Source organism: Poromitra crassiceps (genome assembly GCF_964638095.1).
Source record: "Poromitra crassiceps genome assembly, chromosome: 13".
NCBI classification, from domain to species: domain Eukaryota; kingdom Metazoa; phylum Chordata; class Actinopteri; order Beryciformes; family Melamphaidae; genus Poromitra; species Poromitra crassiceps.
The window spans coordinates 9,219,329-9,247,205 of NC_139644.1; the positions used below are offsets into that span (position 1 = coordinate 9,219,329).

At 46.7% G+C, this 27,877-nt stretch overlaps 1 protein-coding gene and 1 pseudogene across 2 annotated transcripts; both read right to left on the reverse strand.

Moving 5' to 3' along the window:
• Positions 1-5,317: 5,317 nt before the first annotated feature.
• Positions 5,318-27,791, reverse strand: LOC310787918 (endoplasmic reticulum membrane sensor NFE2L1-like; the record flags this gene model as incomplete). The annotated part of the gene is made up of 8 exons (XM_083649371.1): positions 5,318-7,222; positions 7,812-8,567; positions 10,739-10,886; positions 11,238-11,372; positions 11,529-11,597; positions 17,948-18,187; positions 26,373-26,615; positions 27,510-27,791. The coding sequence occupies 8 exons, from the start codon at positions 27,789-27,791 to the stop codon at positions 6,234-6,236; spliced, it is 2,862 nt and encodes a 953-aa protein (XP_083505497.1). The 3' UTR covers positions 5,318-6,233.
• Positions 19,691-21,169, reverse strand: LOC310788207 (mitochondria-eating protein pseudogene; annotated as a pseudogene). The gene has a single exon. The product of its transcript is annotated as a mitochondria-eating protein pseudogene (transcript).
• Positions 27,792-27,877: the final 86 nt, after the last annotated feature.

A 27,877-nucleotide genomic window follows, 5' to 3' on the forward strand; every position in this document is an offset into this window, starting at 1 on the left:
ATCAGTGTTTGTACCTGTTCGACTGGCTCGCCCACCACGGGTGGATGAACGCACCCAGTGGGAGTGGAAGTCCCAAGACTCAGTCTCAAACCAAACACTTGTGCCTACTCGGGTCATTCAGAAGCGAGTGTTTCTGATAACTGTCAGACCTCCTCACCCCAAGATCAGCAAACGACCCCTCAGAGGCCTAGATGTCAAAACCTTGTACCGGTGGGGGGGGAAGTGTCAACCAAACACTGCTGCAGCAGAGTTCACATAGTGGCTCCTCCTCCACTGTGTCTGAAGGTTGACTTCACATAGTGGCTCCTCCTCCACTGTGTCTGAAGGTTGACTTCACATAGTGGCTCCTCCTCCACTGTGTCTGAAGGTTGACTTCACATAGTGGCTCCTCCTCCACTGTGTCTGAAGGTTGACTTCACGTAGTGGCTCCTCCTCTGTTTCTGAAGGTTGTTGAGGAAATCTGTTGTGCTGTTTGGTTGAAAGATAACCTGCAAACTCGGCCCTCCAAGGCTCGCGGTTGCCTGTTGGAGGAGTTGTGTCCGGTTTTGAAATGTTACCAAATTGCCGGCAGATTCTGAATTGTGTCAAATGGCGCGCAGGCTGTTCGCACTGTGAGCGAGGCGGTTGATTGGTCTCTGTTCTGACCCACTGCCGGCGGGGGCGGGTCAAGTGGCTCCAATTACCATCTACTTAGCCGCTCGCTACGACTACCGCTTGTGTTGGTTTGAGACTGGGGCTGACGTACATTTACCAGATTCTGGTTCATAATGAAATACTGTATTACAGCTGTGTACTGAGGGTAAAATAAGGGATAAATACTGTATTATAAGCAGGCTGGGAATTGATGGCCAAATATTGGACAATTGTTGCTTGTGGTTTGTACATGTATCTGCTCTAGCAGCCACTTCGGCAGGTAACCAGCTAACCTGTTTTTGAATAGTTGGGTAGCTTGGTGACGTAATGAAGGCGGCTTGTTAGTTTTGCGATCGCTCTCGCCAAAATGGCTGCTCCGGCTCTGATCGTTACCTCTGCATTGCTCAATAGAAATAGGCTCCACATTGAACACAACTGGGTTTTACTGTTGATGGAGGAGATGTTGACGGTTATGTTGAAAATAGTCTTCGGTTCCACTCACTTGTATTGTTAACCCCGGACACGCCGGTTCCACTCACTTGTATTGTTAACCCCGGACACGCCGGTTCCACTCACGTGTTTTGTTAACCCCGGACACGCGGCCTCACCCGCCTGTGTGTCTTCTAGGCTGTATTATTTTTTAGCTTGTGTTACCCGGGCAACGTTCAAGACGCAGCAACGCTTTGCTCGCGTTATGATTGCATTTTGCATCCGGTGGAGTGTTTGATCGTTCCTCTTGCCTAGTGCAGACTGTCTCTCTGTGTATCGCACCATTCCAGTGGTTCATAGTGACGTTTGCAATTTTGCTTAGTGAACGAAAACGGTGAGGAACCTTCGACTCCAGCGTGGTAGTTTGACCCGAGATGGCTTTCTATGATGTGCATTTCATAACGCCTCCTAACGTTTTGTGTGTTGACTGTAGCCCGGGTGTGCTTATTTCTACGTATACTGTATTAAAGCTAGCATAGTAGCTTCCTCTGTTACCAGACCTGGGTGCGTTAGCAGTTGAAATCCTTTTTACCCTGAGCTGTTTGCTTTGGGCAGGCCTGGAGTCAAAACGTTTCCTTTAACAGTTAGCATCTGAAATGCAAGCTTCATATAAAATAGTGGATGATGAGTTGAAAGATACCCACATACTTTTTTTAAATACATCAGAAGCTCAAAATGTTCCTGAATAAAAACCAATTAACACTAGCCAGGGCAGGGACATGACATTCCCAAACCCGAACATTAAGCGTCTGCTAGATTAGACTAACTTGCAGTTCAGTGTGGGGGGGATTGTTTTCTATTTCAAAATACAGTACATGAATTCCTCATTTTAGGAGTCAAACCTTTCCCATGGACTTAGACGGATGCTGTGCTGACTTGATGCTAGCTGTGCCAATCGCCAACTTTTTTTCTTTTCTTTTTTTTTATCGAAATGGGTTGATCGTTTTCAGTGTTAAGAATTCATGACTCCTTAAGATTTTTTTTAGAACTTGTGGCTTTTTGGAAAATACTCCCTGGCTCTTATTTCTTCACATTGCACGTTATTATTACACGCATATCCCGGTAATCTGATTGGCTTCTGCTGATTGTGTGATTGGATTGTGGGTTTTTGACGTAACTGTACCCGGGTCTGCTAGTTAGCTTTTATATCTCGTCTCTGAATCCTGTATTTAGCGGACTAGCCTGTGTTGTCCTGTTGCATGTCTTTTTGTTCCCTCTGCTAAATCAGTGTCATGCCTCACCTACTTTTAATCCTTTGTGTTTTGACATTAAAGATTTTTTTTGTTTTCGTAAACATTTGTGCTCTCGTATTATTTCAATGGGTTTCTTGTTTGAATAATGGGAGGGAAGGTTTATATCCTGGATTCCTGCACAGTTTAAACTTTAAACTGTGTGTAAGCTTGACATGCTTTAAACTTTAAAACATGTCAAGCTTACCGTACATATTTTTTTCCACATCATAATTCCATAATTTGATTTCAAGATTTTGGTATTTAGGATGATCTATGCCGATAATCGTTTGTCCCCTGCAAACTCAACCACAAATATCAGAATGTGTAATGACAAGGATGTAAAACTGCCTACCTGTATTAAAACCTGTGTTAATTTTGGCAGCTATTTTAGATTTAGTCTTAGTCTTTGGACAAAAATGCTTATTCAATGATGAGAGAGAAGGAAAGTACAATAAACGTTAATGATACAATAAACAAATTAGATTTGGCTTCATGATATGACACACCTGAGTAGGGATGGGCATTTCTAGCAAAAACACTATTCGAAATTCGCTGGCCAAAGTCGACTTTTAATCGAAATTCGAAAATAAAAATGTATTTTTTTTTTGTGAGAAATGTTGCATTGTCTCCCCTGATTCTAAGTCTAAGGCTTTATTAATTAATAGAAAAAGCTTCTGCTGTGGATTTTTAGCTCAAACAAGCATTGCACCACTGAAGTAAAGAACATGTTACATGACATTGACATTTTCGAAAATAAAAAACACTTTTGACAATCATGAGTGGTTCATTAAATATTTAGTAGGCTCAGGTCTGAGTGCCAAAGGGGTGCCAAAGTCACCCCCTCTCCCTCTTCATGGGATTTCATCCGCCATTCATTTTTCCATAAACCTTGCTTAAAATGCTTATAAAAATTGTTTTACTTGCTCAAACCAAGCGATTCGACTATACTTAGAATCAGGGGAGACAATGCAACATTTCACTCACAAAAAATAAATAATCGAATTTCGACTTTCAATAATAAAAGTCGATCTTGATACTAACGATGAGTATTCGGAAATTCGAAATTCGATGCCCATCCCTACTCCTGAGATGTGAGGACGACGTCAGTGATTTATAGGATAGACAGAGAATTCCCCCCCATAGGGAATTATACAGGAGTCATGACTGGTGGTGTTAAGGGGAGGAGGGTGAAGCAACTGCTACGGCAAAGATCAGCACTGAGGGGTGATGGGACAAGGTGAGTTACAACCAGTAAGATACATGGGATGTGATATACTACTACGGTTAAGTGAACGGCCAGCATGGAAGACTGTGATTGGACAAGGAATGAAGGGGGCATACATATCAATTAGTGTCCTCTAGTAAGAGAGTGGCGTCAGCGGAGGACCAAAATGCAAGAATCATTAGCCAATGAACAGCCAGGAATGGGTCTCGCGCTACTTTTGCATGCTAAAATAAAGCAGATAATGTACAATTTGATTCATTTCAAGGGATGAAAAACCCTTTCAAAGTACAACACTGTCTATTTTGATGCAACTCGACAGTGCTGCTTTTTTTACTGAAGAGTTCCACTTTCTACTTCCTGGAAAAAAACTGGTCCATTGGAGTGAATGGAGATGTCAGAACTCTTCTATTATACGGCTCTGATATCAATGAATGAGTGATATAACCTGAACAGGGCCTTGACTGCAGAGGGGAGATGAAAGGTGCGTGCAAATCAATGAATGAGATAGTTGATCAGGCATTGCCTAGGGGAGGTAGTCTTCATTATTGAAATATAGTCCGAGACATTCTTTTCGTTTTTGTTTTATTCATCTAAAAGACAGTCAAAAGTCCTTGATTACCAGCAAGCACTTGAAGGATCCACTTAAACGTCAACAAAAATATTAAAAACAAGAAATAAATTAACAACGGTTAAAAATGTTATGCATTGAACAGTAGCATTAAGGCCTGCAAGTTCACTCTGCTGTAATGTTGACAGTAGTTTTCAGCATTTTTGTCCGTCAACACCATTAAAAAAGAGTCTCCGGCTCTCACTTCCTTAGCACATCTATTGTACATGTATGTTGTATGAGGGACACAGGAATATTTGAATAGTTTCTACCAAAATAAAATATCTGACTGACATCTGAAAAACGGCACTGTCTCGGACTCGATCATCGATGGTTATTAAATGTTGACCTCTGAACATCTGGAAAGTTATGTTTAACCCCAAAAAATAATCTATAGCATTGGGGGAGGGCGGGGGGTTGCTGTTGTAGTTGTGTGAAAACCTTGAGATAAAAACCCCTTGAGAAAAGTAGGAGACCCTTTCAAAACCAATTGAATGGCTGAGATTAAAACATGACAAATTATTTTGGAGATACAAGGTCTCCGCCCAACAACAGTAATGTGTTACAGTAGTGAGGTGGAATTTGCTGAAATGACCAGTGCCCTGTATACAGTTGTGTGAGGTTAGGATTTTACCGTCCGTTACGTAGCAAAATTAAACTTTGAATTCCTTCCTTGATGGATGTGATCATGTGACACCACACCACTGCCTCCAGTTTTCATGACAGGAGGAAGGAAGAAGCTGCATGTCTCCAAGAAAAAGACATTTTATGAGAAAAATGATTGAATCCTGGGGATCTGGGGACCTTTAGTCTTTGCAAACATGTGGTAGATTAGCACAGGAATTTTTACTTTACAAATGACAGGCAATGAGAGATGGAGAATTCAGAATAGACTAAAATCACAGATTGTCTCTGTGGTTTTTACACATCCCGTCACGTCACCAAGGAATATTAGTCCCCTGCTAATAGGGGGCGGGGCTTTCATTTCTTGGTGAATTCTCCTTTACGCCTTCTGGAAGTCAGTCACTGTTAAGGTGTCATTCGACCTATAGGAAGTTCCATTGGTGGGAAAAAATCACACTGTTTTAGTCTTTCATTATGCAATTTCAATAAGTCCCAAAGGGTGGCACATGTCCTCCTCGACACTGGTCAGAGTTTGAGTCCACTGCAGGTGGTGCAGAGATGGCAGCTATAAAAAGCAATGTCCCCGTGGTTACAGCACCGTCCGGGAACTGTAATGGATCAGTGCTTGATCCCTGTGTGACCCCGGGCCTCTGCCCTGCTGAAGACACACTGGACCCCTATCAGCACCAGGGGGCGCTGCTCTGTGGCTCAGCCCCCCTTCACCAGGAGTCCTTCCCTTTAGGGATCAAGAGGACCACAAAAGCTTTCCGTGCAAGAGTCTCATCTTTGCCCCTGTGGTCGTTTGGCTGAACTGGCTGACAGACAGGATCCAGCCCTCTGTCAGTCTGTTAGTGCTACAAGTAAGGGAGGAAAACAATGACAAAAATGCAGAAGAAGAACTGTGGGAACAGATTTGTTTCCCCTTCTTCGTTTTCTTTTGTTTTTTATAAGGTCCAGCTGACCTTTACAGATCCAAACACTGAAGCAGTTGATCTGAAACGCAGAATGGTGCGTGAGTGCTGGTCCCAAGTCGCCAGTCATTTTCACTTACCCGTCTAGTAGCGGCCCAGATTTACCTCAGAGAGTTGGTGGCTGTGTTTGAGGTCAGTTGGAGTTGAATTCAAGTCCTTTTTTTGAGTGCAGAAATAGTTGATGATGATGGATGGAGAGTGAAGCAACCTGAGCAGAAAGGTCTTATCAGCATCATCCCCTCCTCACCCTGTTTGGATGCATCTCAGGATGTTTTTGGAAACGCCACAGCTCCGACTCACTCCTGATCAATAACTCCTGTGTGTTTCTTCACATGATCATTTCCTGATCTTTTTGTGGTCTCTCGATCGCTTTTAAGGAATCTGTCGTTTACCATCTCCGCTTCGTAATTAAGTAAAACAGATCTGGGCATAGTTGTGTCTTGTCGACCTCCTCACTTCTTCTTGTCTCTCTGTTTCTTTGTGGATTTGCCATCTGTCTGTCGGCGTGAAGCTACGCTAACGCTACTGTCTGGCCCAAACTGAAGCGTGTACTCTACGGGGTTTAGCGGCCTCCCCTCCTCGTCCCTCAGACTGGAGAACACTTGCTCGTACAAACCGGCCAGCTGGCGCTTCATTTCCTGCAGGGCTCTCAGGGCTTCCTGTTTCTCCCGGAGCAGACGCGAGCGGTGGCGCCTCAGCCCCGACACGTCCTCCTCTAGTCCCACCAGGACATCCAGCTTCCTCCTCCGGCAGTTCTGGGCGGCCGTCTTGTTCTTACCGCGGCGGCGTATGTCCCTGATGAGGGCGAGCTGCTCATCGTTGAGGCGGTGATTGACCAGGAGCTCGTTAAACTCCTCCACCGGCAGGTTAACGATCAGCTCGTTAGAAAAGGGGATCTTCAAGGAGCATGCCCGGCGCTGGTCCCGGCCCCACAGCGAGCTCTCGGAAACGCGTTGGGCAGAGGAGGTGCGGCGGTAGGGCTTGGCGTTGCCGTGTCGCGGGGAGGATTTGGGGTGTTTGGCAGCGGACTTCCCTGGTGCAGGAGAGACGGAGGACAAGGGCTGGTTGTACGTGTGGTCGTGGTCGATCTGCTCCAGCCAGGGAAGGCTGTGAAAGAGCTTGTAATCTTGATAGCTGGCGGGGAAGAGTTTCTCCAGGTCTGTGGAGTAGCTTCCCCCTGCTGCCCCCATCTCCTCTTCCAGCTCCTCCTGCTTTATGGTCACCTCCACTTCCATGTTTAGACCCAGCTCCCCTTCCTCCTCCTCCTCCTCCTCATCCTCCTCTTCCTCCTCCTCCTCAGGGAAGGGTCTCCCCACAGCTGAGACAGAGGACGAAGAGGAGGAGGAGCTGTAAGAGGAGGCCTCAGAGGTGCAGGGAGAAGCGGGGCTGTGGCTAAAGTCCAGAGAGAGACCGGAGTCTGAGTCCGTCTCGTCCTTGCCACCTAGGAGCAAAGAACAAGGAAAGGTCAAGGAGAAGTCTAGTTTCCCTACGACCTGAATTTAATATTAGCCACGACCCAGAACCTGCTACACTCTCAGAGAAAATCTACGGAGTTGTATATTTTGTCACTGAAGCTGTATCTTTTCTGGCAGTGTAACTTCATAACAGCAATTACAATCAAGGTAGATCAATTAAAAGGGGCTGAATCAAAAACTAGACCATACTTTTCTATTCGACAAGACTAAACCAGATTAGCTGATTAATCGATTAGTCGGTCGACATAAAATTAATCAACATATTTTCTTTTTTTTATAAGTGATTAATTGTTTAGACTGATTGTTTTTAAAGAAAGAATGATCTCGTTCCAGCTTCTTAAATGTGATTTTTTTCTGGTGTCTTTAGCCTTCTATGACAGTAAACTGATTATCTTTGGGTTGTGGACTGTTGGTCAGGACAAAAGAAAAAGTGATACACATTTTCCACCATTTTGTGACATTTTATAGACCAAACGACTAATCGATGAGTTGAGAAAACATTAATTGATAATGAAATGAATCATTAGTTGCAGCTCTAACGCCTTCTTCATATACCTTGCTGATGTCTCCTGAGGTAACCCTGCTCCTCTCTGGCAGTTACTCTAGAGTTTGAGTGGTCACCATCGCTCTCCCTGGTGTCGGCCATGTTGGGGTCGAACTGGCCAGTTTCCCCTTCATGGTCAAGGTAGCCCTCCTCCTCCAGCCTGACAGCCATCTCGGGACTGAAGCCTTCCTCCAGAGCCAGTTCCAACAAGTTAATCTCATCCAAGATGGTGGTGTCGTCCAAGAGGTCGCTGAGCGTACTGGGGAGACCCTCTTCACCTTCATCATCATCGTCAACCAGAAAGAGACCTGAGGGCGTTGCCGAAAATCCACGGGTCATACCATTTAGCTCCAGAGGAGGGGTGGAGCGGGGGGATGTGAGCTCACTTAGACGGAAGTTTCCGTCAAGGTTCTCAGGGTAGGGAGTGTACTGCGAACATGCGCTGGTGTCGGTGTTATCTGCAAGATCTTGTGCTGGCAGGTCCATGATGAAGGCGCTGGTGTTGTCTTCTGTATCCAGTTCCATGCTCAAGTTGTCTGAGGGATCTTCTGCCAGCAGGCCCATGTGGTGTGGAGGAATGTGTGAGGGATTCTGGTTGAAGTTATCCAAAGCATTCCCTATTTGCAAGGCTGAGCTGTGATCATCCAACTCTGCACTGGGGGTGAGGGCAAGCAGGGCCGGCTGTAGTTCTGGGTGGTTCTGAGGGGGCAGTGCACCTACAAGCAGGGCCGGCTGTAGTTCTGGGTGGTTCTGAGGGGGCAGTGCACCTACAAGCAGAAAGCAGACATTTTCATGAAAGGCAAAGAATTGCGGGATAGAACAATGAGTTCACCTGTGCTGTTGCGATGCGTGTGGATCAATCTAAGAGTATTTCTCACATCTATTATTGTGCTGCTGTTGTTGTGATCCTTGCACTCCTCACTATTGGTTGTGTGTAAGATCGGTGATCAAGTAACAAGCTTATTCTATTGTTGACCTCATTGTACAGTAGTCTCTCTGGATAGGAGCATCAGTTAAATAGTGTGACGTTTTAGCCACAGCTAATGGCTGCGTTTCCCAACAAAGAAGCTTCTTAAGGAGTTGAGAAGCTTCTTAACTTAACTTAACTTAAGAAGGAGTTAAGAAGGCTCCAAAGAAGTGTTTCCCAAACGCCTTCTTAACAGCCTTCTTAGAGGCTGTTAAGAAGGGTGTAAGAAGGCTGTAAGAAGGCTCTTAACACGTTCACTGCCGTGGACGAGTTAACTCGTCAAAAAAACAACAACGGTTGACTGCCGTGGACGAGTTAACTTATTGACGGTGGGACGTGGATCTAACCCTTTTACATCTCCTATAAAAATATGGGAGCCACCGAACGTGTACAACCCATTCCACCGACCCACTAAGTGGCGACAGTGCTCTCCAGACTAGAGAAAGCCAGCCAAAACTGCAGGGAAAAGCGTGAGGAAGCCATTCTCATACTGTAGGCGAAAACGCTTTCGCGCTGGCGCACAACGGTGGCGCACAACGGTGGGGGGTTCCAAAAATAGACTGGGTGCAACACACTTTGAAACACGCAGCATAAAGCCCAGAATCGCACAAAGCTTCATCAAAGCTCTCAACCGAAAACCCAAGATACGAGTGAGCCCCATCCAGACTCGCCCGACGAGGGGCCGCCAGGGAGGGATGCAGCAGCACAGACAGGCAGCAGAAACTCGCTTGTGACAAACGCTGCAAAGCCACCAGAGACACGCCCACGGAGGGAGGAGTTTGAAGGAGAGGGGGGTGCGGGTGCTGTTATGGAGGAAATTCTGTTCTATCGAATTTCACAATTTCTCAGCTTTCCTTTTCAGACGCTGAAACCATGCTGTATTCAACTGCTAATGCCTACATAACTACTAACTCTACAAACTAACTCTTTTAGACAGAGAAAGCACACATTCTATTAGTTATTTTGAGATATTTTGTGTTCACAAAGTCCTAGCAGAAAATAATCCTCGGCTCTTGAAAGATGAGCCAGAATCCTCAAAAAAAAAACTTGGCAGAAGCTACCTACAGTAAAAAAAAAAACTGTTGGCAGTGAATGTGTTAAGAAGGGTTCTGTGAAAGGTGCTATATAAATCCACAACATTCTTATTATAAAAGGAATCCATTCTGATTAGAGGAATATAGCCTACGGTAAAACATTTAAAACACAAGTAACCATATTACATAGAGGAGAGATTTTCAAGTGTTCCCCAATTTTAAACACTAAAAGGTGCATGAAAGAAAGGAAAAAGGGGAAAACACAACAGTGGACACTATATTATTATCTCCTTTTGCCTGACACGGCTGAATCTGCGAGTGTTTCGTCGTTAAGAAGGTGTTAAGAATGCCCCAGACCCGTCTTACAAAACCTTCTTAACGAAAGATCATCTTAGGCTAAGAAGCAATCGGGAAACGCGCTGGCTTCGTTGGCTTCTTACGGGAGCCTTAAGAAGGGTCAAAGAAGCTTCTTAGCGCTAAGAAGCTTTTGGGAAACGCATGCCTTCTTAACGAGAGATCAACTTAGGCTAAGAAGCAATCGGGAGCTTCTTTGACCCTTCTTAAGGCTCCCGTAAGAAGCTTCTTAGCGCTAAGAAGCTTTTGGGAAACGCAGCCATTAAAAGTGAAGAAAGCTCATTCTCCAGCCTTTTATCATGGTGATAGTTTACACTGCAGTGACTAGACTGAGTGACACATCGGTGACTAGACTGAGTGACACATCGGTGTGGCCGTGGATTGAATCATCATCATCATTGCTGTCAGATGATCTCCAAAATGTCAACATTTAAGTAACTAAGAAAGAAAAGAAAGAAATACTTTGAAAGGGTTTCATGAGCCCAAGAGGTCTGAGGATGCTTTTCCATGCAATCCTTCAGGTGAAGTGGAAGCATGAAAATCACGGAGTGGAGCTGCAATGGATAGTGTCTCAATGAATTACCGTGCTGTAGGGGAGCGTTCAGTAGGCCAACGCCCTGATCAGCCACTAAGATGTCGTGGTCGTGAGGTGTTCCAAATGTTCTCGAATCCAGGGCATCATCAGGGTCTCTGGTGTCTGGAGGAGAGGGGGGGGTGTCGACATCCAAGCCCTGGAGAGGAAGGATGCCAAATTGATCAACTGATTGGCTGCGGGACTGACTGAATAATTGATTGATGTGCTCCTGCCAATGGCATTTGATTATATATATATATATATATATATATATATATATATATATATATATATATATATATATATATATATATATATAAATATATATATATATATATATGAGTTTTGACATACAAGGAATCTGACTTGCTGGTTTTTCTCCCATATTTCACATTGATCATGAAACAGCACAAAATTAAAAGTAATATTGATTATGTGATATCTGATATAATTTCTTCTAATTTTTGTCTTCTCTGGCCTTGTCTTGTCTGGTCTCAGTCCCACTAACCTGAGGCTCCATGATAGCCAGCAGGTCCTGCCAGTGCATCTCCAGGTCATCGGTAGAGATGATAGGGGCCAGTAGGGGCTGCCTGCCTGGGGGCCGACGCTGCTGGGCCCGCCCTCCCAGGACCCCATCACACAGCTGGGGGACAGACAGCATGAGAAAGACTGAACACTGAGATACTGTGATAACATACACAAAGAACAGAGTAGACCACAGCAGAATAGAATTGAATAGAATAGAATAGAATTTAATATAATTTAATAGAATAGAATAGAATTGAATAGGAGTCGGTACCTGTGGTTCCTCTGTGAAAGGAAAGGTTTGCTCTAACAGCCTCAAACACTCCTGGAGGTTGAGAGAAGTCTGGAGAGAGAGCGTTGGGGGGGGGGGGGGGGGGGGGGTGGGTGGGCGTAGAGAGAAACAAAGGGTGAGTTTACACAAGCGGTTTGATTTCTCCATTAATATTGATATATATATTTTATATGTTGATATATATATTTTATACTTTGAAAGGAACACTTTTTAAAGTTTGATCTTTTTGGTGAACCCACTTTTTTTCAACCTTGTTGACATACAAGGAATCTGGAAGGGCACTTTGAGCATCAGGGGAAAACAGGCCCTCGCACCCCCCTCTGCACGTGCCTGCCTGGGGGTCCCAGGGCCAATCTGAATTTTGAAAATGTGCAACCTCTGTCTGTGCTACATTGCATTCTGGTCTCTCTCCTGCTGCTGTGGTGGAGACACTGGTCTCTCTCCTGCTGCTGTGGTGGAGACACTGGTCTCTCTCCTGCTCAGGCCCGGTTTTACAGGGGTGCAAAAGCACGCATTGCACCCTTATTTTAATTGTCTGCATGCTCAGTTGAAAAGTTTTTTTTCTTTCTTTTCTTTAATAAATGCTACAGCTGCACACTTACTGTTTAAACTTGAATTATAATTGTTGTTTTTCTTTGTTCTTTGATGTGAATTTATGGCTTTTTGGCACCTATATGTAACCTTTTAAGGTTGAGATAATTGTATTATCATTATATGGTCCAAATATTTCAGTAAAGCACTTGAAACACTTGAAATATTCTTGCTTGGCTGGTATCATTCTACTTGAAATGATGGTAAAAATGCATTATTTTTAGTAAAATAACATGTCAAATTTTTCGGGCGGCCCGTGCATGTGCACCCCTTCCTATCTAGGATGCATCCCTAGTCATCTTGTTCTGGAACCGGCCCTGCTCCTGCTGCTGTGGTGGAGACACTGGTGTCTCTCCTGCTGCTGTGGTGGAGACACTGGTGTCTCTCCTGCTGCTGTGGTGGAGACACTGGTGTCTCTCCTGCTGCTGTGGTGGAGACACTGGTGTCTCTCCTCTTCTACCATGGATTTCTCCCTGTGTGATTGTTGAACGTCTCTCAAGCTGTGTTTCCATTACAGTTTTTCGCAAAAGAATTGCGATATTTCTACAACTTCGACAATGTACAATTGCGACTTGTAGGCGTTTCCATTGAAGTTGCGTTTGAGTGATTCCCCGTTGCAGCAGCTGCCACAGTGATTACGCACGGGGATCTGCCCCATATCCCGTCCCCTGCATGCTCAAATCCAACCAATGGTCAATGCAAATCCCAACATGAAGTTACAATGCATATAAACGAGCCTGATTATCAATTCAAAAGAAAATGAGTCGCAAAATGTTGCTGGCTGCGTGAATGCAGTCAGCGCGACAGGCAGAGGAAAAAAGGTAGCCTAATAGCCTACAACTGGTCCGATTTAGAGATGGAGGGGGGAAAAGGCTGATTTGGTTCTATAATTGCACCTGAAACGTGTGCAATGTATTAGCCTACTCACAGTCACTGTATTCACTTCAGACAGCACCACCGCACCAGTGTGTGCTTTTCATCCTCTCATCTCGCCGCTGTGCCAAATGCGCGCACACAGGCAGCCTGCTGTCACCATGGACCGATTTCTGCCATTAAACATTATCTAATTTGCCCGGCTACGCTTTTGCATAACACTCGTCTTTCTGCTAGGTAGCGTTGCTTCAAAGTTTTCCACTTGCTGCGGAGGTTTTGACACGGCTATCGAACCTTACTTACCAAACTTATTTTCCGCTCCTTTTCCAAGGGATAATATGGGTCACATGACGTGCAAATGCGAAAAATGTGTTTCCATTACACTTTTGCGATAAACTTCTATATCGACACGTCTGAAAAACCACCTCATGAGAGCGAAAAAACTTTTTGCGATATTTGGGAGGTTTTTCGAAATTCACGTGTTTCCATTACCCAATTTCTATTGCGATATATAGATTTTGCGCATTTCTGAGAGTAATGGAAACACGACTTCAGTGAAAAATGTAACGAGAGATGATTGGCCAGTTATCCACCAAGAAGAAGACAAATGGAGGCAGGAATGAAAAGAGCATCAACAGCTGTTTTGTTTTTGTGTTTTGTGTTTTTTTTTGGGGGGGGGGGGGAAGTGTGATGCATCACAGGAAGAAGAATTATAATCCCTGACTGTGGGTGTTTTGCAGCAGCTGTCCCACCAAATCCTCCACAGAACATCCCTTCAACAGGAGGCAGCGTCAGTCTCACCCACTACACATCTGAGACCAGCAGAGCCTCAGCTTCACACAGCTCACTCTCAAAATAAACCTGTCTGTGTGTCTGTCTGTCTGTCTGTCTGTCTGTCTGTCTGTCTGTCTGTCTCTCGTCTCTCTCACTCCCTCAACTCAATTCACTATACTTCATTGATGCAAAGGTCAAAGTTAGTAATAGTGCCAAAGCGACAATACATCTCTGTGTTAAACTTGACCTTGGCCTTGGTTTGTGTGTGCGTGTGCAGGGCTGTGCAATAAAATCGATACAGCAATATATCGCAATACTTTTTTTCCGCAATACTGTATCGATATTTCACAAAAATATTGTGATATATCGCCATATCGATTTTTTTGCACATCCGTGTGTTCAGTGACACAATAAGAATACTTTTTATTTCAGTGCGTTCAGTAAGACACTCAACACTCAGTAGTTTTGACTAAATTTGTCCACTAAGCTGTCAATATAAAGTGATGTACATATAATTACACTACCTGGGTGGTACACACAGCATGTTGTATTTTTAGCTAGCTATTTAAAAATGTTCAGTAAATGATGTACAGCATTGCAATATATCGCAATATGCATTGTATATCGCAATGTATCGTGATACAATCGTATCGTGACCCATGTATCGTGATACGTATCGTATCGTGAGATCCTTGCCAATACCCAGCCCTAGCGTGTGCATGTCTGCTGCTCTTGTTTAGACTGCAGGCTTTAGATTCTGACCACACTTCAAAACTTTATGGCGAGCCGCCATGTTTTTCCAGTAGGACATCCGTGGGAGACGGCCCAGCGAGTGACACAGCGCTTGTCCAATCAGGTGCAACGAGGAACCAATATGGAAGCATCACACCTATTAAGCGTGCAATCCTGGGAAGCATCATTTATTTTTTATTTTTTTATTTAACCTTTATTTAACCAGTTAAAATCCCATTGAGGCCGAGGCCTCAACAAAGAGAATCAACAGAGACACAGACTACCAATAATTCACCGTAGGCGAGTATAAAACACAGCAACACACTTAAAAGAAATAAAACCAATGATCGATTACAGATAAAAGTACAAAAACAAATTATGCAGCAAAACAAGAGCAAGTAGAGGCTAGGGATTCAGAAAGGTTTTGTTTGAAAACTGATAAAGGAACCAGAGAAGCCAATTTAAGACTGGACTGCAGGTCATTCCAGGACCAGGGGCCAAAATAAGAGAAGTTTCTTTGACCAGATTCAGTTTCACACTGGGGGGACTTCAAGACGCAACCAGGTGTTGGATCTAAGATTGAGGTTGTTTTCAATCAGATTTAGCTTGGAGCGGATGTAGTAGGGAAGCTTACCAAGCAACGCCTTGTAAATCAGGACGTACCAGTGATGTAGCCTACGCGTAGTGAGTGAGGACCAACCAGTGATGTAGCCTACGCGTAGTGAGTGAGGACCAACCAGTGATGTAGCCTACGTGTAGTGAGTGAGGACCAACCAGTGATGTAGCCTACGCGTAGTGAGTGAGGACCAACCAGTGATGTAGCCTACGCGTAGTGAGTGAGGACCAACCAGTGATGTAGCCTACGTGTAGTGAGTGAGGACCAACCAGTGATGTAGCCTACGCGTAGTGAGTGAGGACCAACCAGTGATGTAGCCTACGTGTAGTGAGTGAGGACCAACCAGTGATGTTGCCTACGCGTAGTGAGTGAGGACCAACCAGTGATGTAGCCTACGCGTAGTGAGTGAGGAGCAACCAGTGATGTAGCCTACGCGTAGTGAGTGAGGACCAACCAGTGATGTAGCCTACGCGTAGTGAGTGAGGACCAACCAGTGATGTAGCCTACGCGTAGTGAGTGAGGACCAACCAGTGATGTAGCCTACTCGTAGTGAGTGAGGACCAACCAGTGATGTAGCCTACGCGTAGTGAGTGAGGACCAACCAACTAACTAACTTTCATCAGGTGAAATGATGCCTCTGTGTCACCCAGCACGCCTCCTCATTCTGAGCAGGCAGTGTTTCAAGAGGAAGCGCCCAGCTCCAATTCCAAGCATGAAAGATGCTCTGGCCGTGCACGCACACACACACGCACCATAGACGGATTATGACTTCACGGGCCCCCCATCACAGCGCAAAAAAAAAAAAAAAAAAAAAAATTTTGGGCCCTGATTTTTTTTATCCAGAATGCAACTCGGGCAAGTTATCAGATATCTGCACTGATTGCAAAGGGTGGACATGCTTTTTCATGTGGTGACTTTGTGAAACAGTGTCTGAATGTGGCTGCGGATATACTGTGTTCACTCCTGAGATTGCATCCCTGCAAATTGTCACGGCAAATTGTTTACAAAAGATGGACAATAAAGCTGATTTTCAAAGTACCTTGAGGATTTTTCAAGTTGTGAATTCAGTCAAATTTCTCTCTTGATTACAAAGGTGGAAAATACAACTGTTTTTAACTGGTTGTTTACTGATTAAATGTTTAAGCTCCCCACAAATGCAGATGTTTTTTTTTTAATATATATAACCAATTGCAAATTATTACAATTACCAAACAGATAAAAAGTAGATTATTATATTGAAATGTTATTTTAGATTTAGAATGTAAATTTTCTATAAAACACAATACATTTTAATGTAATTCCACAACGTTTATTTTTGGCCCTCGGCCCTCCACCCAGATTGAGTTTTGGCCCTTCATGGGAAAGAATTTGGGCACCCCTGAGCTAGAGTCTCTTCGCAGGCCGCCTGCGAAGTGAGCTCAGGGGCCCATAAGCTAGAGTCTCAGCTGCGAAGTGAGCTCAGGGGGCCCATAAGCTAGAGTCTCAGCTGCGAAGTGAGCTCAGGGGGCCCATAAGCTAGAGTCTCAGCTGTGAAGTGAGCTCAGGGGGCCCATAAGCTAGAGTCTCAGCTAGAGTGACTGGGGACTCTAGCTCATGGGCCCCCTGAGCTCTCGGGCCCCTGGGCCTGGGCCCGGTACGCCCGTTCAGTAATACAGCCCTGACACGCACGCACACACACACACACCCGTGTCAATATGAGTTCTTTAAGTCCGATATGTATTCATTGTTTTACTCTCATTTGTATTTGGGGTCAGAGGAGCCCATCCCAGCATGCATTGGGTGGAAGTCAGGCTGCGGCTCTGAACAGTCCACCACAGAGTGAACACAGGAGCGGGACCACCACAGAGTGAACACGGGAGCGGGACGGTTCAGAATCTCCGGTCCACCTGAACCCCACGGCTGAAGTGCCGGGAATTGAACCCTCGTCCTTCCCGCTCTGTGACGGCAGGACAAACCGCTTTTAAATCCGCCCAGTGAAACGAGTACGAGCTTTATCATTCAAATAAAAAATATGCAAAATGTGTCTCCCCACCAGGAAAGGATGGCATGGAGGAAACTAGAACACAGCTACGAGGAATGCTAAAACCCAAACCCAGGATATTATTATGAGCATTATTACAGTAGCAATATTCTACTGATTACATGTGATGTGTATGCTCATAGGTTCCTGACACATGCTCAATACAAATACAACAATAATTGCCATGTGCTTTCAAAAAGCTCTGTTTCATCTGTCCAAAGGAAAACAGAGTTTTGAAAAATGTCCACTCTGGGAGGCATTTTCCAAAAGCTCAATCCTACAAAGGACTGTGTCCTTACTCAGGAGACATGTCGAGGATGCTCATGTGTCTCCTCAGCGCACGTGAAGTACCCACATTCTATGAGCACGGATTGCTGCCAGCTGGGTCTTTTAAAAATGGCAAGCAGCAAAACATCGCTGCCTTTTATTTAAAATAAATAAATACAATACTTACATTTAAATGTAAGTATCTGCTGTCATTGGTGAATATGTTATCACTTTAGTGTGCCAGCAAATTGTTTATTAATAAGCTAGAAACTTTGGTGAAATCTGATGGTGGGACCACCAATCACGCACGCTCGCTAGCCTGTTCCAAATGTTTGCTCTTGCAAAGTGAGGAAGGACTCTTGCCCACAGAGGTAGGACGTGACTAGGAAGGACAAGTCCTGCCCAGGAAGGATCCTTGACATTGAGAAACACTCACTGCTTTCGTGCGGGCTGGAGGCCAAAACACAGAGGAAATGCTACGTTTTCAAATCATTTCTGTGTACGTGTTGGACAGGGCCCACGTCTCACCTGGTCTGCTTCACTCCGAGTGGGCTCCCTGTTGGTGACGCGGTCGTAGGAGCCTCCTCTTCCTCCCTCTCTCCTCCCTCTGTCTCCCCAGTGGATCCTGGACAGGTCTTCCTCCTCCTCGTCCAGAGCGGCGCTGTGTCGAAGCGGATGGTTTGTACCTTCCTGGTTGGAGTGACCAATCGGAAGCAGGCTCCGGTCAGCGCGACCGACGGGCAGCAGGCTCTCTGTCGGCTCTCCGTCCTGCAAATAAAAACCACCCTGAAGTTTTTCTCTGTCTTCAACTTGAAGCACGTGCTCAGTGTCAAACCTGCAGCAACCTTTCAAGTTGCAGCACTGTCTCTCTCTGACCACAAGGTTTCCTAAAGGTTTGGTCCCAGCGGGTCTCGAACCCAGGACCTTCTGCGTGTTAGGCAGACGTGATCACCACTACACTATGGAACCACTTACAAAATATTGACGCCATTCAAAACAGTGTAACTTGGATTTATAATTATTTCATGACCATTCGATGTTCGGCAGAAAAGTTAGTTTGAAAGCCAGAATCTCATCAGCTGGCAAGTCATGGTGGAGTCATGGGTATTGGTCAGTAAACACTATCGACTCATATTATGGTGTGTTTGTGCTATGTGTGTATATATATCTGTCATGTCTGTCCAGCCTGGCCTGTCTGTACATTAAGCTCCTGTGCACCCAGAGACCGAGCCAGGCTCAGAATAGCCTGAAGCCTCGGCTGACCTTGCTGACAAACCCACAGATCCTCAAACATGTGGATGTAAACACGGCCTACAGCCTACAGCTTGCAGCCTACAGCCTACAGCCTGCAGCTTACAGCCTACAGCCTACAGCCTGCAGCCTACAGCCTGCAGCCTACAGCCTACAGCATGCAGCCTACAGCCTACAGCCTGCAGCCTGCAGCCTACAGCCTGCAGCCTACAGCCTACAGCCTACAGCCTACACTCTAGACTCACTCTACTGCAACACTCTCCTTACTGTATTGCACACTCCTGAAGCCCACTGTCCACCAGATGCAGCACGGAAGCAGCACGGCCGGAGGATCGGAAACACTGCACGCTTATTAACACCTTAACAACCAACCTTTAAGACATAATTCAATGTTTCCCAATTCTGGTGGCACAGACAGCGATGAGGTCATAAATCACAACGATGTCATACAGTTCTAGACGGCTCGGCCTGGTGGCCAGGTCACTCTTTTTGCCAGTCAATCCTGAGCAATTATCTGATGAAGGGTGACTTCTTCTGTGGTGTTTTATGGCAGTTGGCATCCTTTTATGTTGCATTACTGCCTCCATCCACTGTTTCCGTACTGTCTCACTCCTCGCGCGCCCGCGCTCCCACACCTTCCTTCGTGGCTGACTGACTCACAATGAGGACAAAGAGCACGTCACTGATGACTTCATTCACTGATGACATCACTCACTGATGACATCACAATTGCTTTGTTACATCACTGATGACATCACTGCTGTTGTGCTCACATCACAATCGCTCGGGCGACAGCTGGCTGTCGGCCTAAATCTGGCTCTGTCTGACACTGACTGACTGACTCACAACCCTGAGGACAAATGACATCATCAGTGGCCGGGGCGAGTGGAGTGAAGGGGATGAGGAAGGATCATACAGAATGTAGGGAAACAGTGGATGATAAATCCAGAAGGAGGTGGGTGGTAATGCAACTGCGAACTGTCATAAAACACCAAAGAAGAAGAGCTGGGTGCTCTGGGTTTACAGCCTGCTGGCTGTGAGGCTTCCAGAAGACAGGCTTCTGGCGCTGTGAAATGCACGCGTGCGACTCGGGCTGACAGAGCGGGAGCGCAGTGAGCTGGTGCTCCTGCTTCTCCTCCGCAGAGCAGCGCCTCTCCGGGTCACAGCCTCGCCCTTCACCATCACACTGTCTCTTTGCAGCAGCGCGGGCCACACATGGTGCGCCACCAGGGGAGCCGTGGACTCAGAGTCGTAGCTACGACGATACCTGCTGTCGTTGTAGAGTTCTCCATCGCTGGCGAAGGCCAGTTCCAGAGGGGGGTCTAGTGTCTGCATAGCGAAGGCCACCCTGCAGGTCTCCTTGATCAAAGGGCTGATGAGCTTAAAGTCCACCTCCGGCGGGAGCGGGAATGAGATCCGCGGGCTCACAATCATGACAGTGATCACATCATTGATGCTGGCCTGAACGTCATAGAGGTCCAGGTTCCTGATGATGTAGTCCACAGCCGCCTCCTCCAGACTTTCTGCTCCAAGGTGGGACGGGGACAAGGTCTTCCTGACTCGCAGCTTGAACTGACGGTAAGCTAACTTGGCTGCCTGAAAGGCTTCCATGACAGCAATGAATATGATCTTCTGGATCATCTCCAGGTCATCGATGTAGTGCCGCAGCAGGCTCTGGGCATCCAGGCGCTCCACAGCATACAGCTCAGTGAAGCGAGACACAAGGCGTGCGTGGCGGGAGGAGTTGCTCTGCTGGGCTCTGGTGGGCGACTCACTCCTGAGGGTGCTGGAAGGGTGGCTGTGCCTGGGCAAAGCGCACAGAGAACTTCTCAACAGCCTCTCCTGCAGCATGGTCTTCTCTGCGCTCAGGAAGGACATTTCATCTCTCAAACAGCGAATCTGCCGCTCGCAGTCATCAAGAGTGTCCATCTTCCTCTTGTAGATATCCACCTGCCCATGTGCGGCACGCAATTCTGCTTTGAGCTGTGCTATTTCATCCTCCGTGGCCAGCAGAGTGCTCACTGACTTGTTCTTCTTGTCGTCCAGTTCTATATGGGCATCGACCAGTTCGGCCTTGACAGAGTCCAGCTGCAGGCGAGTGGAGCACAGCTGGTTCTCCAGCGTCTGCATGTCAATGTCATGGGAGAATGAGAGCTCCCTGATCTTCCTGTCCTTCTCCGCTGAATCCTGGATGAGTAGCAGACTGGTGTCATCAGTGACCCCTGAGGGACTTGCCATTGAGAAGCAGGTTGCCAGCAATGGCAGCAGGCGTGTTTTCAGAGTCTCCACTCCAGCGTAGTGACCACCTTCAGCAGCCGTGTGGTTGAGGATGGTGAACAGTTGGCCCTGGATCTTGGCAGTGAGCTCAATCAACTCGCAGCATCTATTCAGATTGTGGTCGCAGGAAACAACATGATACTCTTGATGCCAGCTCTCAAGTTTGTCCTGTAAACCGCTGAAGGACGATGTATTCAGCAGTCTCCTTAAAGTATCGGACATGTCCTTCCACAAAACCAACCCTCCGAGGTTTAATGCTCATCACCGATGATGTCATGAATCACTGATGATGTCACAAACAGTGGTGAGGTCATACATCAGCGATGTGTCACACAGTTGGAGATGGCTCGGCCTGGTGGCCAGGTCACTACTATAGTGATGTCATGTAGAAGCGACAATGTCATAATGATGACGTGAGCAACTGTGCTGCCATCGAGTACCACAGGGATGAGATCTCTTTGTAGGCTTAACCAGAAATCGTCACCATGTTGGTTCGTCAAAGGAAAAGTCTATGGGCTTTTAGAATGGGGATTTCACTTAAATGCATCAAATGAGGTCTGTGGTTAACAAAAGTTTATGGGCGTGGCCATTTGTGTTCAGCAAGACTTTTGTGACTTTTGAAATGTAAATGTGTGTTTTTTTTAACGCTATTTTCAGTAAATGTTTCAAAAGTCATAAAAGTGGCCGACGTGTGTGAAGATTATCTAGCTGAACACAAATGGCCACGCCCGGAAACGTTTGTTAACCACAGTACTATCATTTGTCATCTTTGAGTGGTGTCATATAAGTGCATCTACTCCACCTACGCACCTGCCACAAGACTTCAGGTGTGCACCTGCCACAAGACTTCAGGTGTGCACCTGCCACAAGACTTCAGGTGTGCACCTGCCACAAGACTTCAGGTGTGCACCACACTTTCTACTCCACCTACGCACCTGCCACAAGACTTCAGGTGTGCACAACATCTACTCCACCTACACACCTGCCACAAGACTTCAGGTGTGCACCACACTTTCTACTCCACCTACGCACCTGCCACAAGACTTCAGGTGTGCACAACATCTACTCCACCTACGCACCTGCCACAAGACTTCAGGTGTGCACAACATCTACTCCACCTACGCACCTGCCACAAGACTTCAGGTGTGCACAACATCTACTCCACCTACGCACCTGCCACAAGACTTCAGGTGTGCACAACATCTACTCCACCTACGCACCTGCCACAAGACTTCAGGTGTGCACCTGCCACAAGACTTCAGGTGTGCACCTGCCACAAGACTTCAGGTGTGCACCTGCCACAAGATTCAGGTGTGCACCTGCCACAAGACTTCAGGTGTGCACCACACTTTCTACTCCACCTACGCACCTGCCACAATACTTCAGGTGTGCACCACACTTTCTACTCCACCTACACACCTGCCACAAGACTTCAGGTGTGCACCACACTTTCTACTCCACCTACGCACCTGCCACAAGACTTCAGGTGTGCACCACACTTTCTACTCCACCTACGCACCTGCCACAAGACTTGAGGTGTGCACCACACTTTCTACTCCACCTACGCACCTGCCACAAGACTTGAGGTGTGCACCACACTTTCTACTCCACCTACACACCTGCCACAAGACTTCAGGTGTGCACCACACTTTCTACTCCACCTACGCACCTGCCACAAGACTTCAGGTGTGCACCACACTTTCTACTCCACCTACGCACCTGCCACAAGACTTCAGGTGTGCACCACACTTTCTACTCCACCTACGCACCTGCCACAAGACTTCAGGTGTGCACAACATCTACTCCACATACGCACCTGCCACAAGACTTCAGGTGTGCACAACATCTACTCCACCTACGCACCTGCCACAAGACTTCAGGTGTGCACCTGCCACAAGACTTCAGGTGTGCACCTGCCACAAGACTTCAGGTGTGCACCTGCCACAAGACTTCAGGTGTGCACCTGCCACAAGACTTCAGGTGTGCACCTGCCACAAGACTTCAGGTGTGCACCACACTTTCTACTCCACCTACGCACCTGCCACAATACTTCAGGTGTGTACCACACTTTCTACTCCACCTACACACCTGCCACAAGACTTCAGGTGTGCACCACACTTTCTACTCCACCTACGCACCTGCCACAAGACTTCAGGTGTGCACCACACTTTCTACTCCACCTACGCACCTGCCACAAGACTTCAGGTGTGCACCACACTTTCTACTACACCTACGCACCTGCCACAAGACTTCAGGTGTGCACCACACTTTCTACTCCACCTACGCACCTGCCACAAGACTTCAGGTGTGCACCACACTTTCTACTCCACCTACACACCTGCCACAAGACTTCAGGTGTGCACCACACTTTCTACTCCACCTACACACCTGCCACAAGACTTCAGGTGTGCACCACACTTTCTACTCCACCTACACACCTGCCACAAGACTTCAGGTGTGCACCACACTTTTGATGATCATTTGCTACAACTATGTTCTTAGCACACAGCAGACGAGTGGGTCCTGAAATCCTCGTATGTATTGAATTGAGAATGGATTTTGAATTGGGAATCGTTTTGAATCGAAAATCAATTTTGAATTGAATTGTGAGATACCCAAAGATTCACACCCCTACTATGTGTGTGTGTGTGTGTGTGTGTGTGTGTGTGTGCGTGTGCGTGCGTGCGTGCATGTGTATGTGTGTGTGTGTATCAAGTAAACAGGAGTGATTGCGAAAGTGAAAGGTGTGTGAGTGTGGGTCAGGATGCTCCAGAGTGGAGATCAGCTTTCAAAACAAGCCAGCCGGTCACAAGGCGTGTGAGTGTGTGTGTGCGAGTGTGTGTGTGTGTGTGTGTGTGTGTGTGTGTGACATTTCATCCATGAGGGGAATTCAAAAACACTGCTAGAGTCACTTTCAGTTTGCCCATGAGAGAGAGCGCACCAACATGTCCTCAGATCTATGTGTGCTTTCAGGTGTTTAATAATGTCCATGTGTGTGTGTGTGTGTGTGTGTGTGTGTGTGTGTGTGTGTGTGTGTGTGTGTGTGTGTGCGTGCGTGTGTGTTTGAACGGACAGGCTAAGTACACTGACACATATCTTCAACCTGCTGTAAACCGACGCTGAGCTTCAGCTGATGCTCATAATAACAACAAAAACAATAACAACAACAACAACAACAACAACAACGCTTTGGGTTGGTGCGGCGGCCCACACACCAACCCAAAGCACATTGGGATAACAAAATTCCATTTTTATAAACCGTTTTCGTGACTGTTCCAATAAACAGTTTGAAATGTTTTCCCCGTTTACTGTAGCCTAAAACACACACGCACACAAACACACACACACACACACACACAGATGTGTGTCACAAGGCGTACATCACAGTGTGTTCCTGGGTAATTGCAGTCGCTGTTGCTCTACTCTGCTTGATACTGAAACCCTGACTTGTGTATGTGTGTGCATGTGTGTGTGTATGTGTGTGTGTGTGTGTGTGTGTGTGTGTGTGTGTGTGTGTGTGTGTGTGTGTGTGTGTGTGTGTGTGTACCATGTGTACATGCCCAGACTGGACATGTAGGCCAGTATCTGGGCTATTTATATATTGTACAGTCTGTTTGTTAGCCCCCGCTCCTGTGTGTGTGTGTGTGTGTGTGTGTGTGTGTGTGTGTGTGTGTGTGTGTGTGTGTGTGTGTGTGTGCCAGTGCCTACTGTCCTGTTCAATAAATGCGGAAAACCCCCAAATAATTGTAACAACAAAAACATGATTTTTTCCCCTTATCCGGATAACAGATAACGCGTCCGGATACAGATCACGTTCTAATACCAGGGGTATATAGGGTCTAAATGTCAGTCAGACGGCCAGCGTGGTGTTTAAATCAGCGTCATGACATGACACACCTGTCCTGTGTCCAGACATGACCATGTGTGACCATGTGACCATGTGTGACCATGTGACCACATGTGTCAACACCTCTGATTAGTGCTGCTGCTTCAAAATCACTCAAGTAAACACACAGCAACTGCAATGGCCTGGGAATCCCCTGCTAGTGTGTGTGTGTGTGTGTGTGTGTGTGTGTGTGTGTGTGTGTGTGTGTGTGTGTGTGTGTGTGTGTGTGTGTGTGTGTGTGTGTGTTTGTTTAAAAGGTGTATTCTGCAGCGGGGCCTTGCTACCAGCTGACTGTTTCTGTGCTTCCCCTTCCTGGTGATGTCATTGAATCAAAGAGTGTATTGTCTGCCATGATCTCTCACTCTATATTTAGAACTACAGTCTGTCGATTTAGCAGTTAAAAGCCGACTGTAACACACCCAGCTTCCACTCATTCCTAATAACACACTTGTTTTACTGCAAAAGTTTTAAAAAAAAGAAAAGAAAGAAAGAAAGAAAGAAAGAAAGAAAGAAAGAAAGAAAGAAAGAAAGAAAGAAAGAAAGAAAGAAAGAAAGAAAGAAAGAAAGAAAGAAAGAAAGGAAAGGAAAGCAGCAGGAGAAGAAAGGTTCCGTAGTGTAGTGGTTATCACGTCTGCTTTACACGCAGAAGGTCCTGGGTTCAAACCCCAGTGGAACCATCAGTGGAAGGACTGATTTTCCAAGGTTGAATTATGTCAGCGAGTGTGACCCCATTGACCTTGCTACTATGAGGAACAGCATGATTTGTGCTGAGAAAGAACTTCTACCATCCAACCATTCTTTATTTGCTGTTCCGACTTGATCAAGTGAATCCGACTCCAATCTAGCCTGGTTCAAACCATCCGGATCTGTGAAGTCACATTCTGTTTGGTTCTGTGGATCCATCTGGCCTCCAGCCCGCGGCAGGCGTTTTCAGGGACTACATGTACGGGCCAATCAGGGACCGGCCTCATAGTTAACATCGTAACCGGCCAATCAGGAATGTCACTGGCAAAACAGTAATGGCTGCCTCCATGGCTCTCCGGCTCGAGCAGTAACGTCAACGTTGGTCGAGTTTACACAGCCATAAGTGCAGTTATAGAGCACTGCAGGAATGAGTCTGGAAGTAGAGCTTGGGTTCATCAGGGGAAAAGTGAATGGGGTTTTAGAATGGAGATTTCAGTTAAAAGCATAAAATAAGGTCTGTGGTTAACATAAGTTTATGGGAGCGCGAATTTGGGTTCAGCAGGATAATCTTCACAAACGTGAATCACTTTTATGACTTTTGGAAGGTGATTTTTAGAAAACGCTTCCAAAGGCTTCAACAATGGATTGGATTTGGCGACGCTGATTGGCTGATGGAGTTTGTCTGTCAAGGCAAGTAGTCCCGCCCACTGAAACCGCTGTGGTTGGCTAGAAGTCCAGACTGATCCGTGGAGCAAAACAGACTGTGCGGTCACATGATCAAGATGGTCTTTATATCAGGCTAAGTCCAATCAGGATATGCCAAAAATGTATCAATCAACCAGCTGTACTTCCTACCTCTTTCCCCTCCTGCTCCTCGTCCTCCTCGTGCCCGGCGGCTGGTCTGGTTCCAGGCTGCAGCGGCGGCGACCCGGCTCCGGCTCTGTCCGGCCCGATGCTGGCCCTCTGCATCGGGGCGGCCCCGGTCCCGTCCGGCCCGGCGCTGGCTCTCTGCAGTGGGGCCAGCTGGTCTGGACGGCTCCTTGGCAGCGGCTCTGCTTCCCGCTGGACGAGCCATGTCTCTAGCTCAGCGTTAGGAACCTGGGAGAGAGACACAGCCAAACAGGTTTACACCTGTAACTCGCTTTTGTTTGCATTCACAGCACTTTTCGCACCGATTGGCCAAAGGGGGAGGGTGGCTTCTCATAAAATAGCACATATAACGGATTCACATAACACCATGAAACTTTGTGGCCAATCAGCAGACAGAAGACGAGGCAAACCCTCCATTATTAAACCAATCAAACAAGATCGAGAACAAACGAGACGCATTCTAATGGCAGGTGTGAAGTGACATACTTAGAGCTGTCCGCTTGAGATCGGACAACCCAAGACCCATGTTCGTACCAAGTCTGAACAGGGTCAAAAACTGAGACAGACCCATGTTCGTACCAAGTCTGAACAGGGTCAAAAACTGAGACAGACCCATGTTCGTACCAAGTCTGAACAGGGTCAAAAACTGAGACAGACCCATGTTCGTACCAGGTCTGAACAGGGTTAAAAACAGAGACAGACGCATGTTCGTACCAGGTCTGAACAGGGTTAAAAACAGAGACAGACCCATGTTCGTACCAGGTCTGAACAGGGTTAAAAACTGAGACAGACCCATGTTCGTACCAAGTCTGAACAGGGTTAAAAACTGAGACAGACCCATGTTCGTACCAGGTCTGAACAGGGTTAAAAACTGAGACAGACCCATGTTCGTACCAAGTCTGAACAGGGTCAAAAACTGAGACAGACCCATGTTCGTACCAGGTCTGAACAGGGTTAAAAACAGAGACAGACGCATGTTCGTACCAAGTCTGAACAGGGTTAAAAACAGAGACAGACCCATGTTCGTACCAGGTCTGAACAGGGTTAAAAACAGAGACAGACCCATGTTCGTACCAGGTCTGAACAGGGTTAAAAACAGAGACAGATGTGATGTAGTTCTACCTGCAGCCGGTCCAGCGAGCGGACCCAGCCCAGCAGCCTGCGGGCCGTGAAGAACCCATCCAGGTCCAGGCTCTTGGGGTGCAGGTCCTGGCCGTCTGCCAGGCGGTTGCGGAGGTTGTGGAAGGGCGTTTGGGTCAGCGCCGAGGTGGGACCCAGGATGATCTGCTGCCAGGCGGGGGGCAGGTAGGGCTCCAGTCCAACGTCCACGCGCACCCCGCACAGGCTGAGCAAGATGGCCACCTGGATGAGGCCCTCCGTGAAGTATTTCTTCAGGTACAACATGGTTTTCGATACGCTCCTCTTACAGGAGCAAACACACAAGGGTCCCCTCCTACAGGGGTCAATGCTCTGTCACACACAGAAAAAGT